Source organism: Felis catus, chromosome A1 (assembly GCF_018350175.1).
Source record: "Felis catus isolate Fca126 chromosome A1, F.catus_Fca126_mat1.0, whole genome shotgun sequence".
NCBI classification, from domain to species: Eukaryota; Metazoa; Chordata; class Mammalia; order Carnivora; family Felidae; genus Felis; species Felis catus.
Window position 1 is genome coordinate 17,444,574 of NC_058368.1, and position 18,078 is coordinate 17,462,651.

Genomic DNA, 18,078 nt, shown 5'->3' on the forward strand with positions numbered 1-18,078 from the left:
CCATCGCTATAGTATCATACAGACTACTTTCACTGCCCTAAAAAATCCTCTTCCCTCCACCTCTGCATCCTTCCCTGCCCCCCCCCCCCAAACTCTAGCAACCACGGGCCTTTCCAGTCTGTCCATGGTTTTCTTTTCCTTTTCCAGAATGTCACTTAGGTAGAATCATAGGGAAGCTTTTTCAGATTGGCTTTTCACTTAGTATTATACATTAAAAGTTCCACTGTGTCTTTTAATAGCCTGACACCTCCTCTTTTTTTTCAGTGCTGAGTAGTATTCCATTGCCTGGTGTTTCCCTTTGTTTGAATGGCATTTTTTGCTGTTCCTCATATTTGAAAATGCAACTGACTTTTGAATATATATTTTTAAATCTCACTAAGCTTTATATCTTCTTTTCCAGTTATGTTTTATTTCTTTTTTGTACCTTAGCACATTAGAGTGTGTAGTACAATGCTGAATTACGTTTTACTTGACCAGTCTCTGATTTTAAAGGGATTTTTATAAAATTCCAGTTATGAATAATGTGTGCTCTATTTTTATAGATTTCCTTACCTGATAAAGCTTCCTTCTTTTCCTGGTTTGCTAAGTGTATGTTTTTTAACCATTATTGTGATTGAGTTTCATTAACCATTTTTTATAGACTGAGAAAATGGTTTCTCTCCATTTGTTAGTGATGACTGAACATTTAATTTTATCTTTGCTTTACTGCTAATAAATCTATCCCTTACCCCTGGCGCAAATCCAACTTGATTATGGTGTATCATTTCTTAGGAATAAATTTGTGCTAGTATTTTATATTTCACTATTTTCTTGAGTAAAGTTGACTTGCATTTTTTTCTTTAAAAAAATTTTTTTTAATGTTTACTTATGACAGAGAGAGAGAGACAGAGCATGAGCAGGGGAGGGGCAGAGAGAGAGAGGGAGACAGAGAATCCGAAGCAGGCTTCAAGCTCCCAGCTGTCAGCAGAGAGCCCGACACAGGGCTCGAACTCGCAGACCGCCAGACCATGACCTGGGCAGAAGTCGGACGCTCAACTGACTGAGCCACCCAGGCGCCCTGACTTGCATTTTTTCTTTCTCATACTACGCTTGTCTGAGTTTTAGTATTAAATTGGTCTGTAAGAGTGAGTTGAGGAACGTTTCCTCATAGTCTCTTGGAAGAGTCTATGCAGTAGAATGAGGCTAAAAAGCCTTCTGAGACTCCTGCCTCCTTTCCATTTCCAAGTGTTGTGAAACCAACATACAGTATGACATCTCCCCATGTGCTTGTTTCTTCCACTTTTCTGTGCCTTGTTCTTGGTGTTTTATCTTCCTCCACTTTCCCTCTGTACCAATTAGTTAAAAACACCAATGGCGGGGCGCTTGGGTGGCTCAGTCGGTTAAGCGTCCGACTTTGACTCAGGTCATGATCTCGCGGTCCCTGAGCTCGAGCCCCGCGTAGGGCTCTGGGCTGATGGCTCAGAGCCTGGAGCCTGCTGCGGATTCTGTGTCTCCCTCTCTCTGCCCCTCCCCCGTTCATGCTCTGTCTCTCTCTGTCTCAAAAATAAATGTTAAAAAAATAAAAATAAAAACACCAATGGCTTTTAACTCGTACTATAAAACTTTTACCAGATATAAATTAAATTAGAAATTTAAATATTTACTTAGTGTCAAAATGCCCCTCCTGAATACAAGGACCTGGGAATACTTTAATTTTGATCTCCTTTCGCAACTGACTTGCCAGTGTTGCCCAATATTTTATCTCTTAACTGACCCAAATGGGACATTTGTTTACTAGTCTTGTGTCATCTTTAGGAACAACAAAGGCTCATTAAATTTGATTTGAAGTCTTTTTAAGTCAATAAATTTTACTTTAAGGAATTTCACATGTGATTCCTCCTACTACCAATCGCCTTAGTTCCTCCAAGGTCTGTCATAATCTTCAAGGTAGCCCTTTTTATTATTTTATTATTTTTTTAGAGAGAAGGACAGGGAGTGAGTACGAGCAGAGGGGACGCCGAGAAAGAGGAAGAGGACCCCAAGCAGGCTCCACAGTCACCGCAGACCCTGACCCAGGGCTCAATCTCATGATCCTGAGATCATGACCTGAGCCGAAACCAAGAGTCAGATGCTTAACCAACTGTGCCACCCAGGTGCCCCAAGGTAGCCTTTTTTAAAAACAACTTTGGTTCAACCCACAGTTGTCATGGTCAGTCAGTCCATAATTCTTTCAGTTGGACTTCTTTGATCTCCACTTGAATATGGACATATGTCACAAAGTCCCCACCAGTAATCTTTGGAATCCAATTTCTTCAAGCAATTGGCTGTAGGGCCCTAGAAGTTAAATTCTAGAAAGTTCATTGATTTTTATTTTTTCAAGTGATGTAAAAGATAGTATTCCTTAATTGTTTCTAATATTGAAAAGTCTTGTTCCATCCACTTTGAACTCATGAGCCTACAAGAAATGGTGCAGGTCTCACCGTCACCCCTGCAATACACTTGTGATGGGAGCATAACCTGTGCCTCAATGTAGCCACACTGACAATCTGTGGACACCACAAACAACAATGCCCGTTCTCATCTAGGATGAGGCTTGGAGGGAATAAAGTCTTGACTAGATTCACCAAGTCAAGTGTTAAGGCTTAAAATTAAGGTTAACTGATTATATGAATTAACAGTGTTTGCAAATCCCACAGAGACTGTGGGGCTTTATGGAAAGAGAATGAAGAGGTACATTTCCTTACGTTCAAGGGCACATTAATCCCTTTCCATAATGCAGATCTTCATCATCTTCGTTTTTAGATTTCTGTAAAAACCACCCAGTGTTCTACCTCTAATCCAACCTCCGTGCTGCAGCCTAAGTGATTTTTTGCAAAGTGCTTTCTATTTCAAACTGCTGACCCCTAACAAAGGCCCAGACCCTTAGCATGGTTTACAATCAGGCCCCTTGCTTTTTCGAGTCTCCCAAACTACAAACTTCATTCAAACTCCGTCCAGTTACAAGATGATATTGTTGTCCTAGTCTGTCACACTGGGCCTCCATGAGGGATATTATTTCTTACTCATCCTAAGACTTTTTAGGTCACTAAGAAGGCTTTCTGGACTCCCTCAGGCAGAAAGGTACTCACCTTCTCTCCTAAATAGTTATTTGAAATCTTATTTATTTTGAGAGAGAGAGAGACAGAGAAGGAGCACAAGTGGGGGAAGGGCAGAGAAGAGAGAGAGAAAATCTCAAGCAGGCGCAGAGCCTGACACGGGGCTCAAACTCACGAACTGTGAGATCTTGGTCTGAGCCGAAATCAAGAGTCAATGCCTAACCCACTGAGCCACCCCGGCGCCCCTCTCCTATGTATTTTCAAAGCACTTGGTAGTACAAGTACCCTCGTATTGGTATTAAATGCGTGGTTCAAATTTACCATTTACTCGCTGTTGGACTTACATCTTGTCTTATTTACCTGGTTAATTAAGTTGCTAGTACTTCCTTCAGAGGGTTATGAGATACATAAACCCAGACCCCAGTCATTATTACAAGTGCTCCAGAAATGTTCTCTCCATTTTTATATAAACCTTGAAGTGCCTGATATGCACAAGAGGCCAGGAATGCATCTGAAAGATGAACAGGACATAGCTCCTTTGCTGTGAGAATAGGGGCTCGTTGGATGGTAAACTAAACCTGGCAGCAGGAAGCACTAAAGAGCGATTACTCATTCAGTAAATTTTTGGGGGTGGTCAACATATAAAAAAAAATATAATCTTTAAAAATTTTTATAAGTGTAAACTTAGAACAAATGACAACTTCCAGCAACTGGCATCGGAGTAACTATGCAGTTACATTCTTTGTTTGCAGATAATTTAAGGCATCAATAGCTTGTTTCTAGTGTTGGTTATAATAGAACTTTCACGTAAGATACCATTTAAAGGACTGAGCAATCAGTAGTCTATGCGGAGTTTCAACTGAATTTGGATAAAATTATGCTCTATGTATTAGCGTATATGAACAATTAAAAAGCCTGTCAAAGCACTTAATAAAACACTTATAAAATATTTGTCATATCCATAAAGTTTATTTTAAAAAATTGTTAAAAACTAACCATACAGGAATATTTATTAATATACTTAAAAAGTTTGTTCCCCGTGTTGAAGGAAAATACATTAGCAACATCTTCCAGACACCATCTTTATAAAAGTAAAACTTCTAGATGCTGAAATGTACTACAGTAGATTCTATAGTTTACACTTTTAAGATTGAAAATCATTCTCCCTACTACTCCCCACCCCCGCCCCCCTGAATGTGGCAGTTCTTCCCGTTAATGAATGACATTCACTCACATTCGATGCTACCACAGACCCTTAGAGCACACACTTCATGTTTACTAACAACAAGTCTTCTCTATTGGTTGTCACATCAGACTTTTGGAGAAGCGTTGGACTTGAAGTACAAATAGAAATACTATGTCCCGTGATTGTAAACATTCACCAAGAGCTTCCGGAGTACAATGAGTAATAGAGGTGGCCCTATGGTCAGTCAAATGTCCCTCACTCGCTCGGATACTGCTGAGATTAAGAAATAAGTGTCGAAGGCCAATCATCACAAGCCTTACTTGCGTTTCTGTAAGAAAGTAGTTCTGGATACATTTTTAGTCGAAAACACCTGAAAGTCATTCTAAAGACTATATTAAGCACCATTTTCACTTACCTGAAATATATTAAGTTAAATTCAGCAGTAAATGTTTGCGCATAAATGTCAAAAGTTAGAAATAACGGTGGGTTTCAAGTTCCCTTCTGTGGCTACATACGGAGTACTGCGTTCCAACGATGCTAACGGGAACCACTCATGCATTCCAAGGGCAGTAATGCCCCCAGGGCCAAATGCAACCCATGAGTCTGAGGCACAACTATTACTTCTGTCAGTGGATGCTATACAAGCAGATTTAAGGCTGTATTCGGCTATAAAGAGTTCAACCTCCTCTTTAGTATTCTTCCCACACAGATCACATACATGACTCAAAATTTCATAGGGTGGGAGATGAAAAGTCCCCGAACACCTTTTTAATACTATTCTCCGTACAGTTCGTCATCAGCATATTTACATAGGGGAGTGTTCATACTTAAAACCATTAAAAAATGCAATCGTCACTGTTTTAAACTCTTATCCCAATTTCCCCAAGATTATCCTCATTCTCATTTTCTGAGAATGTCAGCCAACCTCGCATTAGTCAGATTGTTCACTGCAGTCCTTAGGCATATCCGATGTCGCTCCGGAGGAGAATACAAATGAAAATATATTCACTGCCACCCACTTTGGGACAAGCCTGGTTGTAAAGAGAATGGTGTTCCTGGTGTTGAAGGATAACTAGGAAATCCATCTGGCTGAGCTGAATAGCTTTCCAGAGCCGAAGCTGAATGGACCTGATAGAAAGAAGGTGCAGGTTAGCAAGTGCCAAATTCATTCCAGTCTGTACCTGCTTTTGCTTACACCCCACCACAGAGATTTAGAATGGGAAAGAACAAAAACAAAACAAAACAAAACAAAACAAAAACACTGGGGCAAGATTAAGTCTGCTTCTTCTCCCGAAATTTTTAAGAAACGTTCAAAATACCTCAGATGCTGGAGGCAATGCGAGATGCCACTGAAATACTTCATATTCTTTCCAAAAAGTAAGTTTTCTAGAGAAAATATGCTTTAATGGTCCATTATTTCAGCTTAAATTATAAAAGACCAGCTCAAATTTAACGGACACATATGAAGACTCCATTTGTAAGCTCTAAACTAAGATCTGAAAGCCTCAAAGCGGGAAAAGAATTCATACAGACGAATAGACCCCAGCACCTTTGTTACTCTCCTGAAGGAGGACGAGGATAATCTGCACATTTGGGGAGATTAATCAGAAGTCTGCAAACATTCTGCTCCGAGCCACTTTGTGGCCAACGTTGGGCTACCATTATTGCACAGCCAGGTCACCACTACAGAAGCCACCTCCGGGTCTTGCCATTGAACTCCCGGCGGACCCTGCCTGCTTACCTGCTGTAACAAGGCAGACTGTGCAGCTGCATTATGCTGTAATTCCTGCAAGGATGACTGGGAAGGATTCTGGGAGAACCCGGGGATACCTGGGAGGGACAGCAGGCCTGGGAAAACAGAACTGCCTGCAGCTTGAAGGCCAGATGACAGGCTAAAACAATAGACAGAAGAATAGGTCAAAATGCGGCAAAGACAAAAGCTATTGCTTCTATATCTGTCAAATACCACCTTAAGACGTAAAACGAACTTTAAATTTCTCTGTTGGAAGGAACCCTAAAAGTCAGCCACTCACTGAAGCAAATGTACTTTCTCGTACACAGTATGTTATTCTGAATTCAGGAAGTCTGTGTTTTGCATAGAATACTTCCCGCTGGTTTATAATGACGACACATGACAAACACCACTACTGCCTGCGCGGGCGTTAATATTGCACACGCTGCTCTCAACGTGGCTGCAGAGCTCCCCGTGTCCTGGGTACTGAAGCTCCGGCCCCGAAAAACCAGACTGCGGCACCAGCGATCAGTGAGATTTTGCTCGGAAGACTCTAAACCACAAGGTGGGCCAAGAACGACGCAGCCTCCCCACGCACGAGCCACATACCCGGCCTGGGCAACAAGAGCAGAGTTGAAATTGGAGCTAAACGCTGAGGCGAATCCCGGGAGGACGGGAGCCGGGGACGGGGTCGTGGCAGCGACGGGCAGCGGGGCGACGGCGGCCACCGTGGACGGCGCCTGCAGCCCCGGGAACGAGGGGAGCGCGGGGGCGACGCTGGGGGTGTTGGAGACGGAGAAGCCGGGGTACGAGGGGTTTGAGGCCGGCAGCGGTCCCTGCGTGACCGAGAAGAGGGAGGGGACGGCGGTGGACAGGTTAAGGGGGAAAGGGGCCGCCGAGGCCGGCGCCGAGGCCGCAAGCCCCGGGAGCACGGCTGCGGTGGAGCTGGCGGCGGGCACGGGCGTGGACGTGACCGCCGCAGACGAGGTGGCTAGTAACGACCCTGGAAGAGACACGGAGGGGTTGAGAGACGGGTTGCCAGTTAGAGGGAAATTACTGGTCAGAGACGTGAACGGAGGAAGAGCCGTGAACACCGGAGTGATGGGCGCGGAGGAAGCGTGCGGCGGGAGGGCGATGGACGAGAGCGGGTTGGACACGTTCAGGGGGGCGGGCAAGCTGGGGAGGCCCGACAGAGCGGGGTTAAGGCAAGTAGACAGAGTGATGGGCACCGACGCGGACGTGTACGCGCGGCCCAGCGTCCCCAAACCTAAAGTGCCGTGGGGGGGATTCGCCGAGTGAGACGGGCCTTTGAAGGCCGAGGGAGTGGGGCTCGTGGGCTCGGTTTTGATCATGACAGGGATGGTGGTGACGGCGGGGGCGGACGCGCCGTGCAGCTCCGAGTTACCCGGGTGGGGGCCCTGCAAGAGCGGAGCCGACGAGCCCCCGCTGACCGGCACGGAGGCGGGACACGACGCCGGCGTCACCAGGGGAGAATGTGCGGGCAAAGTAGATGGCGTGGAGGCCGAGTTGGCCACGGTAGCCGGCGGGCCCGGGAACATGGCCAACCCCGGGGTGGACGACCTCTGCGCGGCGGGCACGGCCGAGGGGGCGTAGCACTTGCTGGGGCCTGGAGCGGGGGAGTCAGGGTTCGGGTGAGTCAGAGAAGACAGTGAAGCCAGCCCACTTGTAACAGCAGAGGACAGAGCGGATGAGTTGATTAAACTGGTGTCATTTGAGGTCAGAAAGCCTTTTAAAGCAGACAGAAGAGGACTGTTTGCACCGAGGGGGCAAGCCACGCTGGGGGCAGAGCCGCCGGCAAGTACAGGAGGGGCAGGTTTGGACACGCCTTGGGATGTGGGTGTTAAGGGCAAGGGGAGGCCCGCAAACACTGAGGACAGAGAGGCGGAATTCGGGTTGTTGGTAGAAGCAGCGGTAGAGGTGGCAGCAAAGGGGAGGCCGGGGAAAGGGGCAGACGTAGAAGCGAAGGTTTCGCTGGAAGCAGGAGCGGCCCGAGGTGCGGACGTGGCCTGAGGGGTTGGGACGGAAGGTGCAGGGGGACCCGGCAGGGGAACCAGGCCAGAGAAAACGGACGGGACGGGAGCCGCAGTTGTGCTGTGGACGGAAGTAACGGGCGCCGCAGGCAAGGAAGGGGTTCGGATGACTGTCGGATTTGGCGTTGCTGGCTGAGGCGTATGGACGGCCGCGGAGACCTGCCCCGGGAACACAGGGAGGACAGTATTCGGCATGTTCATCCCAGAAACGGTAGCAGCTGCCAGTGCTGACGGATGATTTACTGCTTTGACTGGGGATGCGGTGGGGACTGGAGTTGCAGCCGGTGTTGAAGGGTTGGAACCATGAGGAGAGAAGAGCTGACTTCCTGGGGTAGAGAATGCTATGGAGGGAAGAAAGAGGCAAGAATCTGTCACCATGCCGAAGTGTCAAACTGTAACCCAAGAGAAATAGCAAAATGTCTGTAACATTTAACAAACACAAAGAAAACCAGTGACAGGTGTAAGGGGCTATTCTGGCACCCACGATGCTTGACTCTACGACCCTGATCTGCACTGCGGAGCCTCCGTTAGAGCTAGCTGTCTTCCATCTAGACTCTGCTCAGAAGAGCCCTCCGATGCACACGGAGAAAGCCTTGAGAAATTAGCAAATTCTCTTTTCATATTTTCCCAATTTTTAAAAATTAAAAATTTATTTTGTGGTTAGTGTTGGTGTACTGACTTTACCTTTCATTCTTTCAAACCACTTACCTAGAGTAATAACAAGTCATTGCCCCTCTTAGGAGCTTTTGGGACATCACTTTCCTTGTAGGCCTTCCAGGATTCATGCCTATTTCTCCAGTATTATGGCCACTCGGTGAGTTGAACTTGATATTCCAGTTTATAACCTATACAGCTTTTTCTCCCAAGCATTTTCTCATACTGCCTCCTCTCCTCTACGCAATCTCAACCTCTAATATTTGCTTTGTCCTAGGAGCTCCCTTAGGGGCAAAAGCCGTATCTAATTCATCTTTAGAGCCTTAGCACCTGGCGCTGTGCATGGCATCTAATAAATGTTTGCCACACTAGATATATCACCATTACCTCAACTATAGTTACCAGACCCATCCAAGGACTTACTCTGAAGAACTGTACTATAGTTGGCTCTCACATTTTTATTCTGATAAACTCTACGAATAATTACTGTAAGTATTTTGGGGGATGATCTGTGCTTTCTCCCTGAATCAATTTAGTGACAATGTTAGCCTTTGACGATCTTGTTAGTGTCAAGTGGAAAGCATGACTTAGGTTGCTGAAGTCCTAATGACAACTATCTTCTGCTGCCACGCTCGTATCGAAGTCTGTTTCAGTTATAGGCAGAGAATGTTCCTTTTGCAGTGATAATCAACTGAAAGATATTTTCATGGGCTAAAATTCAAGTTTCTAAGTTTATGCATAATAAAGACTCTTACATAAAAAGGTTGACATGGTCAATGAAGTAATGTACTATACGAATCATGGTGGGGAAGGGACCATAGGAAAAGAATGGAAGAAAATAACATACACATAATCCATTCGTACTAAGAGACGGCCAAAAGATGCTATATTGGGCTGAACAAATTTACAGTAGTTTCAATTTTTTTTTTTTTGAACGTTTTTTATTTATTTTTGGGACAGAGAGAGACAGAGCATGAACGGGGGAGGGGCAGAGAGAGAGGGAGACACAGAATCGGAAACAGGCTCCAGGCTCGGAGCCATCAGCCCAGAGCCTGACGTGGGGCTCGAACTCACGGACCGCGAGATCGTGACCTGGCTGAAGTCGGACGCTTAACCGACTGCGCCACCCAGGCGCCCCTACAGTAGTTTCAAAAAGAGGGCCACCTGGGTGGCTCAGTTACTTAAGTGTCCGACTCTTGATTTCAGCTCAGGTCATGACCTCACAGTTTGGTGAGTTCGAGACCCACATGGGGCTCCATGCTGACAGCACAGAGCCTGCTTTGGATTCTCTCTCTCTCCCTCTCTCTCTGCCCCTACACCACTCACGTGCTCTCTCTCTCTCTCAAAAATAAACTTTTTTTAAAAAAAGGAAAAATGGCAGAATTGACAAACAGTAATATATATAAACACATACACTTCAAACCAAGAGGCCTGTACCATATTCATGTCATTGCCAGTAATTTCATTTCAAGAAAAGAAAGCCTAGCTATTTTAAATTTAGAGAACATATGAAAAATGGATTTGTACTTTTGTTGGCATTTGTTTCATGAGCAGAAGCTCAAGGAATATATACCTAGTTTTGTACTAAATAATGTACTAAAAATTTATTTAGGTCAACATTGGTTGGGAAATATTTGAGAATTCACTATTTTATACAATGACATGCTGAGGACCATGCAGTTAATGACTGATCATAAGATAAGACCAAACTGTCCCACAGCATTCTTTATAGCAGCCTCCAAAAGACTGGAGATCTTTTTATATAACAGAGCAAAAGTCATGCACTGTTGATCGTAGTGCCTACAGTTAAAATGTGACAAAACAACAAATCGAAAAAACTCCCAAAATATACCATGATAAATACTACTTTCCTGTCACGTAATTTGGGTGTCAACCAGAAAACAGTAGATACTGTGCCAAGTACTTTATGTCTGTCATTTCATTTGTCCTCACAGAACCCTCTGAGATAGGTACTAAAAACCCCATCTTACAGACGGGCAACCTGCAGCTTGGTGTGGTTAAAGCAATTTGTTAGAAGATCATATAGCTATTAAGTAGTTTTCAAAGGGAATTAAGGTTCAGGGCACCTGGGTGGCTCAGTCGGTTGGGTGTCCGACTCTTATCTTGGCTCAGGTCATGATCTCATGGTTCATGAGTTCAAGCCCCGTGCCCAGGATCTGCACAACAGCATGGAGCCTGTCTGGGATTCTCTCTCCCTCTCTCTCTGCCCCTCACCCGCTCCCGTGGACACATGCGTGCCCTCTCCCTCTCAAAATAAGTTAGTAAACTTAAAAAGATAGGGAATAAAGTTTCAGTTATGCAAGCTAATAAATAAATTCCAGAAATCTGTTGTATGACACTATGCCTACAGTTAACAATGCTGTATTGTGTACTAAAAAATTTAAGAGGGTAGATCTCTTTGAGATCTTATCATAATAATAATTTTAAAAGGGCCATGCAGCTATTAAGTGATAGAACCAAAATTTGAACCCCAGACCCACATCCTTGACCACTATCCTAGTTTATCTTTTCGTTTCTTGATATCATTCAAAAGGCAAATAAAATCTTAATATCATGCTAACATTCACAACATAGGAAATCAAGGTATGCCATTCCTAACGTTGGTTCTTATGCCTCTTAACTCCCTTCAAAAATAGATTAGTGAAGCTGAACATTAAGGCTCAAGTTTCCTTAACCTCCATTTCATAGAAGGTAAATGACATGGTCACAAAGCTAGGCAGCACCAGAGCCAGGACAAGAAAACGATGTCCTGACATCTCAGGGTTTTCCAGCCCATTATGCTACCTCCTTTAGAAGCCACAGCTAAAAAGCCCTGTTTAGGCACCCCGCTCAGGGGCGAGAACTCTCCCACAGAGGCTCCTAACTATGCCCCATGATGATTAGATTCATGTGCTGCTTTGCTACACAAGAACCGAGCCCAAGTTTTGTCTCCTACCAGAGGGCTCGCATCTCCTTCCTGACCACAAAGATCCTCATCCAGAGGAAGAAGAAAATGTTGTGGCTCTACTGCCCCCTGCAGGCATCGTGGTGGCGACATTTTCCATCTTCCTTTTTCAATTCCACTTTCTGCTTTGGCAACCCTTACTTTTTGTTCTACACTAAACTACGCTACCCCTAATACTTATGAAAATAATGAAATCTGAAACGAGTACTTAAAATAGCTTTTGGAAAACAGGGTTTTTATCAAAAACCTTATGTGTTTCTATCAAAACAAAAATGAGGTTTCTAATATTACATAATGTAAAGTGAATGTGGAACGTAATGCCACATAGCACTCCCGTTATATTGCAAGTTTTTCACATAAGACACAAGGGCATATGGTTAATTTTAAACCCAGTTAATATGTACGTTTCCTTGTGTATATAATGTACCACTATCAAGCAACTTTTAGCGAGTATTGATTAAATTCGTTAATTAAGTAGGAACTTTCCCCAAAGCATAGATTCCAGATACATTCAATTCAAACTGTTGTCAGTGGGTAATGGAGCAGAAAACCGGGACAGACTTCAGCTATGTCTGGAGCAAATTTGGCACTTACTTTGATTCTGTGTAGGTTTTGACTGACTGGAAAGGTCTTCATTTTCTATATGAAAATAAATAAATAAAAAGGTTGATTTCAAGTTTTATTCAAGTTAATCACCACCATAATAACCAGAGATTGGCATCAAAAAAAGACAAGCTCAGGATGTGGATGCCTTCTATGTTAGGAAAAACAACGTACGCTTATAGAGAGAGAAAGGAAATGGAGACAAAGGTAGTAACTATAGTGAAGATTGACAGCATCCTGAGCAACTGACCCCTAACCTCCGCCCCCACCACTACTCCTTAACTTATCGGGCTTTAAATCACCATTGATATTTTGCAGACATATTTAAAAACACTTTCCGGAAAGGTGATGGCCTGAGACTGCCACCCAGGAGCAAGTGCAGGAGGACTTAGAGGTGGGAAACGGATGCCGAGCACAGAATCCACTGCCACCTGAGGGAGCGATCTCACAGGCCGTGTGACGATCCAAGCAAACAGAAAGAAAGGGGCCCTGCTTTCCTGTTGCTCTCACACTTCTGCAAAAGGCCCTATGCTAGGAGCTGCCGAGAACCACCCTAATGGAGGTAGACTTGAAGCCTGTGACACGGACCCAAGAGCACACTCCCCCCCCCTCCACACCCCCGGGAAAGGACCTAACTAGACCATCAGTCAAAGATTCAACGGGAAGAAAATTACCTCATAGCTTGACAGTAAATGCCCAAGAAACAAACAGTGGGACAGATGCAAGGCGCAGAAGGAACCTGCAAGCTCTGACGTGGTGAGCAAAAAAAAGATCATAGCTTGTCTAAGGAACCTGGTACAAATAAACAACCACAACATATGGTGTCTATCAATAAAGATTCAATGAAAGGAAAAAAATCTTTAAAAACTTGTAATGCAAACTGAGAACACATACACACATACACATAATATGCAAGAAAATATAAGCAGGGAAGGTGAACGTTTAGATATAGAAATCTGATTCCAAATCAATAGATGTGAAGAATGGTGAAGATTAGAAATAACATTATAAAAGCTAAATTGCTTAGTTGGGAGTAAGAAACAACAACAAAATCACACTTAAAATGGTAAAAATACAACAAAAAAAGAGGATATATAAATAAATAGGTAAGAGACTTAGAAAACAAACACAGTGCAAAATAAAAGTACCAGAAGGAGAAAGAAAGAACAGATGAAAAAGCAGTAACTAATGGAATAATGAAAACAACATTTTCCTAAGCTTTAAAGACTTGAATTTTCATATCTAAAGGGCTTACAGAGTTCTGTGAAAGATTAATGCTAAGATCCACACCTAGACATCCTGACGAAATAGCTGAACTCCAAGATCAAAGACACTTCTGAATTTGAAAGATAAGGAATATTTTCTTTGTAAGCTTACAGAAGGAGACTGAGGTTCTAATAAAGAAGAGCAAGTTAACTGGAATTGGGTTTTTCATCTACAACTCTGTATATGTGCCCTTTTTAAAAAGTACTTAGAGAAATTTTCTGCTCACAGAAAAGCACAATGAGCACATCAGGACCGAGGATCAGAGAACAGAGGAAGTAGTAAGAGGCCGTTAAGTTCAGAGGCCCAGAAGGAAACACGTATGGTATTCCAACAAAACACACATATTGATGAAAAAGGAGAGTGAGAGTGAAGTCAGTGGAGCAGGGAGCAGCTTTCTTAAGTTTTTGTATACTGACAACCATTAACAATACAAAGTAATCACCAGTGATCAAAAGTTCTAAGTTTGGGTGGGGTAAGGTGAGAGGAGCTATTAAAAATAAAACAGCAGTGTGACCAATACAAGTAAACAAAAGTAAGGGAAATGAAAAACTGGGACAAAAGATTAATAATGAATACAAAAATAAAATGGAAGGACTAAGAACAAATATGCAATTTTTATGATGACTGAAAATGCCTATTAAGCCTCATTCCCACTGGTTTAAAAATCAGAATCCAGCTATATGTAATCTATAAACCAACTAACCTAACAACAAAATAAAACCCTAAAATAAAAATTAAAAGTAAACATAAAATCAAATAACGTTATTTCTACAATATGAAAACAAAAAGGACAATACCCAATAACACCACGCAAGAAAGAACTATCTTAAAGTATAACTCAGCTGACATTTTTTTATACCTAGAAAACTCAAGAGACTTTCAAGAAAAAAAAGTAGAATAATTAGTAATAAGCACGTACAAATGAAATATTCTATTTATAATTTTAATAAAAAATACCTTTAAAATCCCTAGAGACAAACCTAAGGCAAAGAACCCATATAAAGAAAACTATAAAATCTTCAAAGAGATAAAATATGCCCTGGGGGAAAATCACTACCATCTGACATAACACAGACACAGGATTGAATAGTAAGACAATATCATAAAAATGTCAGATCTCTCTAAATTTATATAACTGTATATATTCTATAACTACATATTAATTATATGCATAATTAATGATATAAAATTATATAACATTAATATCTGTAACTATAAATATATATATATATATACATGTACACATACATTCAACTGTTTTTAACTGCATAAAATGATCTTCATGTTCAGATAGAAAAAAAAATTTCCAAATATAGTAAGAAAAATAGAAAATATAGTAAGAGAAAGCTAGCCTTACCAGATATCAGAACACACTATAAATCTGCTAATCAAATCAACATATCATCATAACATAAAATAACTAGACTGGAACAGAATAAAGAATCCAGAATTAGAACCACATGTGTATATGAAAACTTATGACAAATGCATCTTTCAAATCAATGGGGAACACAGATTAGTTAATAAATGGTGCTGGCATGACGGGCTACTCTCTGGAAAAAAATTAAGAAGACCCTCTATTTCACCCCTACATGAAAATAAATTCCAGATGCCGTAAGTCTTACAAGACCCGGATAACTTGGACTGCCTAGGGTTAAGAAGATCTGAAACAAGATAAAACAGTTCCAGCTTTTCTTTCCTAGCTTCTCTGTCTATGCAAAAATACAAAACTCTAAAGGCTAAAGGTACCATAAACAAGGGTGAGAAATAAAATGATAATTTTGGAAAAAACTGTTTAGCAACTCTCATCGGAGTACCTGCCTGCAAACAACAGAATCACTCTAGTGATTAAAAAAGAATTTGTTAATAAATGGTATTAAGTAACTCTGGGTCTCTGAGAAGGATAGAAAAAAAAGTTAAGTTCTATCCCTACCCTACACATATCTAGAAATAAATCGTGAGTAGATTAAAAGCTATATGTTAAGAAAGAATCCCTATAAAAGTAATTAGCGAATACAGATGACATTTTCATACTGCTGGGATGGGGAAGGGTTTCCTTAGCAAGACAAAACTCAGAGGAGTCAAATAAACAATACCTAAGTGAAATATTACATTTTTGTGAAAGAACACAAATGAAAATATAGGCTAAATCCCATGTTCCCTACAGACTCGAAGGAAAATGGTGAACTGAAAACCCAGGGGAGGCTTAAGTCCCTCTGAGCACCTTCTTACAAGCTTTTCCTCCCCACATAGGAGTGATGTGCCCAAATGGTAATACTCATTAAGTCAACTGTACTTTTCTACAGCCTCTCAAAGTTCCTTGCTCACGCGCAACTGTTCCTCGTTCCTCTGTCTCTAGCTCGCTCGTGTTCGCACAGGTGGGCCAAGGCCGCTCTGGTAGAACCTGCACATCACACTCAGATCCGTCATCAGGGTGAGCTCGTTCTCCCGTTAGGACACACCATGGCAAACAACTGTTCCTTCCAAGTGTACATTTGTGTCTAAGTAAGCTCTTACTTTTAACATCCCGTAACAACACGATTTTACCTGTTCCTACTGGATTAGGAGTATATGGAGGCGGAGGGGGGACACCCGGAGCTATGACGTTGGCTAATGGTACCAGACCTGCATTGTTATAAGCACCTAAAATAAAATTGGAGGAAAAAACCATAATTTAGTATCATTCTGTGGCCACGAGTTCAAACCGTATTAACACAGCTATCTAATCTTCAAAACTGTTACGTAATAGAGTTGCCTTTTACGTGGAGGTTTGCGTCTACTGTTAGGAGAAAGCTGAGATCACATGAGACAACTGGAGACTGTGATTTCCCACTGCAGGCTCATTCCGGACATGAGCTCACTGAACGGCATGGCGGGCAGATCCCGCCGTACTTAAATGATCTGCCTCTTCTGTCAAGCACACACAGTTGAGGATACCTTTGAAAACCAACTACTGAAATGGGATTCAAGACGATTCACCAAAGCAAAAACTCATAATGATTAAAAAGAATCTATAATTAATTTACCAAAAAGTAAATGCCCTAAACTAAACTGGCTGCTGCGCGGCTGTAGACCAAGGCACTGTGGGCAGAATGAGACTCATCAGAGCGTATTTCAGAAGTGCTCCAATTTTCCCAAGTACATACACCAACATTTACTTTCAACTTAAGAATAAAGGGCAAAAAGAAGAAAAAATAAAAAACGTATGAACTGCTGCTTACTTGGTGCGATAGTTGCGTGTGGCCGGCACGGAGGTATCGGATAAGGGACCGGCTTATGTGGATTGTATGTTGGAGGAGGCTAGACGAAGGGGAAGTACAGCAGTTAGAAGAAAACTAAGTCAGGAGCCTCCCTGCAAAACAAAATACAACTCGTCTTTTGACATATTTAGTACTAAGAGGCTAAAAATGCTCCAGCATATCAAAGGCTACTGGAGCGACACGCGGCACAAAATCAGGGAAATGTCTTTGCTCTAATAAATGTGGTTCCTATAACTTCCAAAGGCAGATGCTGCCAAAGACTGCTGTAGAGGTGTTTTTTATTTCTGTGTTAAATCCTCTCTCATGAAGCGTCAGATCTTCTCCAAAATAGCAAACTCCTCTCTGACCCAGTAGAGGTTAATGTGAGAATTCCTAGCTCCTCTTCTGTCACACCAGAATTCCGCTAGGTTTTGGAGCCTTGGCTACCCAAGAACTTCCAACATCCTCCTAAACTCATCAGAGATTCATGTTATCATTCTTACCCTCTTGTCACCTTGGGAAAAAAAAGCACCATATCCGTTAGCATTCAGCACTCTGGCAACTCCAGGAGAACGTGGATTGGGGGCGGGGGGGGGGGGGGACTATGAATTCGGTGTTTTGGTCTTCTTGCCTTTTGAAATCCTCAACTCTTTTATTTTACAGTTCAGCTGGTCTCTAGAAAGCCAGAGGTATCTGAAGCTACGCCAAACGTTGTATTTTTCACTACAGTGAGCGAGAGAGGGACCCCACTTCGGGGAATCTAGCACTCATGCTCTTGAGGCAGAGGGCATCCACTGGTAGTAAAAGACCTAGATTCGTTCTAGCTCTCATACACGGCAGCCCAGTAAGATGCACTAGTCTTGTGCAAGGACTATGATCTGTGACTGTTTTGCTATAAACAACTGCCACTGGAATTCGTGTCATGTAAACAAGCAGGGACCGCAAGACAGCTGTGTAAAGGCCTCAGCCACTTCAACTCGAACAATCCTTCAACCTGCAGGGTCATCTGTGGGTTTAGTTTATATCCTAACCAATCATTAAAATCACTCCCTTAAAAATACCCTCAGCCTCCTGGCTCCGCTCTTGCTTCACCAGTAACACTCATTTGGCCACAACCTTAAAGGTCTCCAGACTCCACTCCTGCAAGGGAACAGCTGAATAGGGACGGCGAAACAAAACAAAACAAAACAAATTTGACTGGTCTCGCTTTGAAATAAAACATGGAACCTCAGAATGGCCCTTAACACTGTTAACTAATTATGCTTTTTTATTTCCCTAGACCCTTCACTTTCCTGGAGTTTCTGGTAC

The 18,078-nt window shown here is 42.7% G+C and overlaps 1 protein-coding gene and 1 non-coding gene across 2 annotated transcripts in view; both read right to left on the minus strand.

Moving 5' to 3' along the window:
* Window positions 1-2,441: 2,441 nt before the first annotated feature.
* LOC111557022 lies at window positions 2,442-2,573 on the minus strand. Its single transcript, XR_002736761.1, has one exon. It is a non-coding gene; the product is annotated as a small nucleolar RNA SNORA1 (small nucleolar RNA).
* A 1,450-nt stretch (window positions 2,574-4,023) lies between these two features.
* The window catches only part of PROSER1 (proline and serine rich 1), a 28,298-nt gene continuing 14,243 nt past the window's right edge, over window positions 4,024-18,078 (minus strand). The window contains exons 8-13 of the mRNA XM_023251008.2: window positions 16,753-16,831; window positions 16,079-16,174; window positions 12,257-12,301; window positions 6,602-8,384; window positions 6,002-6,152; window positions 4,024-5,388 (exon numbers count right to left, since the gene is read on the minus strand). Of these exons, the coding sequence (XP_023106776.1) occupies window positions 5,266-5,388; window positions 6,002-6,152; window positions 6,602-8,384; window positions 12,257-12,301; window positions 16,079-16,174; window positions 16,753-16,831 (2,277 nt within the window). The 3' untranslated portion in view covers window positions 4,024-5,265. The remainder of the gene's footprint in view (window positions 5,389-6,001; window positions 6,153-6,601; window positions 8,385-12,256; window positions 12,302-16,078; window positions 16,175-16,752; window positions 16,832-18,078) is intronic.